The sequence below is a fragment of the Bactrocera latifrons genome, unplaced genomic scaffold (genome assembly GCF_001853355.1).
Source record: "Bactrocera latifrons isolate USDA-ARS-PBARC rearing strain unplaced genomic scaffold, ASM185335v1 scaffold_197, whole genome shotgun sequence".
NCBI lineage: Eukaryota > Metazoa > Arthropoda > Insecta > Diptera > Tephritidae > Bactrocera > Bactrocera latifrons.
The window spans coordinates 405,854-407,554 of NW_017535485.1; the positions used below are offsets into that span (position 1 = coordinate 405,854).

Below are 1,701 nucleotides of genomic sequence, written 5' to 3' on the forward strand. Positions count from 1 at the left end.
GAAGATATCTTGTTAAATAAAAAAGTTTTCTGTACAAGAATTAGATTTTAATCAACCAGTTTGTATGGTACCTATATGATATAGCAGTTCGTTCCGAACAATTTCTTCAGAGATTTTACCGCTGTCCTGTATAATAATAACTCCCGAATTTCGGGAAGATATCTTGTTAAATAAAAAAGTTTTCTATATAATGACTAGAATTTAATCGATCAATTTGTATGATAGCTATATGTTATAGTGGTCCGATATTGGCAGTTCTCTTCAAATGAGCACCTCCTTTGGGAGAAATTTCAAAACTATATCTAAAAAATTGCAGGACATTTTCAGGCTTTCAAATTTCCTTAAGAGAAAACGGCATTGTGGACTAATGGGACATTTTATGAAATTATGAGTGGAATTTCGATTTATAAAATTATCTTTGGTAATTCAGCAAATAACATATCGGTATATGTATATGTAGGTGTATAGCTCATATTTCACAAAAAAAAAATCTCTTACTTCCCTGGGGTTGGAAAAGCACCAAACCTGCTTTGACGAATCAACTAAAGAAGAATTATACTTTTTTGTTTAAGCAAAAACCATATTTACATTGTAAAAAATATTAATTCCTTAATTTAAAACTTTCTGCACGACAAGCTAGAGCAACGATTAGAAACAGCAGTATGCAACGTACAAAGAAAAGTTAAAAATAAAAGATCGCGAAAAATAGTAATAACAAGAAACATAAAAAATAATTAGCAAAACATTAGCGGCGCATAAAAAAATTGGAAATAAAAGTTAGGTTCAGACAACAGCAAAACAAAAAGAGAGCGCAAAAATCTGTCACGATGATAAAACAAAATATTTACTTGAAGAAATTTTTGAAAATTGTGCCAGCTGACATTTTCTGTTTGGCGGCGACAGTAGTAGTTGGTGCAGCTGCATCAGGACTTGATGGTGTTGACTGTTTAGTGTCATTATTATTGATATTATTACCGTTRTTATTGGCAGTGATCGTATTATTGACATTTGTATTATTATTGTTGTTGTTCTTGTTATTATTATTATTGTTGCTGTTGGTGCTAGCAGCACTTGTGGCACCTTTGCCACTAATTTGTGCGCTATGAAGGGGGGGGAAATCATGATGTTGATAAGAAATTATAGAAAATGAAGTCAGATTGTGATAAAAAGAAAGTATGATAATTCTTATAAACAAACTAAAAAAGAGTAAAAGAATTTCAAGAGCAAAGACAGACAATGAGAGCAGACTTCACATGGTGACTAAGACAGCTGCTTCGATTGCTATTTTTCATTTATATTTTTTTGTTGTGATAAAAARTGTTTTTAATACATTATTAACTCACCTGCGTATCGGTGTCGTAGTTGTAGCTGTCGACGGTGTGGTGGTGGTGCTGCCGGTTGTCGTTATTGACGTAGTCGAATCAGCTGTTGTTGGTGTGCTTGTTGTGTATGCCGCCGTTATCGATGTGGACGACGTGTTCGTCGAAATGGTTCTGCGTTAGGAGTAGATAAATGTGTTTTGAAATGTTACAAGCAGTTTTTAAAGAAARTTTGTTAATAAATACATTTCTATAAACATATATTCAATAAAATCTGCACACATACATTTAATGATGATTATTAAAAATGGATTAAATTATAGCTGAGAATAAAGCACAAACGTAACAGATGAATGATTAAGCGAACATATTTTTTTTTTTT

At 32.0% G+C, this 1,701-nt stretch overlaps 1 protein-coding gene across 1 annotated transcript in view; it reads right to left on the reverse strand.

Moving 5' to 3' along the window:
- The window catches only part of LOC108967737 (protein phosphatase 1 regulatory subunit 12B), a gene marked incomplete in the record, with an annotated part of 67,229 nt that overhangs the window by 35,836 nt on the left and 29,692 nt on the right, over nucleotides 1–1,701 (reverse strand). Inside the window, 2 exon segments of the mRNA XM_018931339.1 lie at nucleotides 849–1,100; nucleotides 1,344–1,493. Of these exon segments, the coding sequence (XP_018786884.1) occupies nucleotides 849–1,100; nucleotides 1,344–1,493 (402 nt within the window).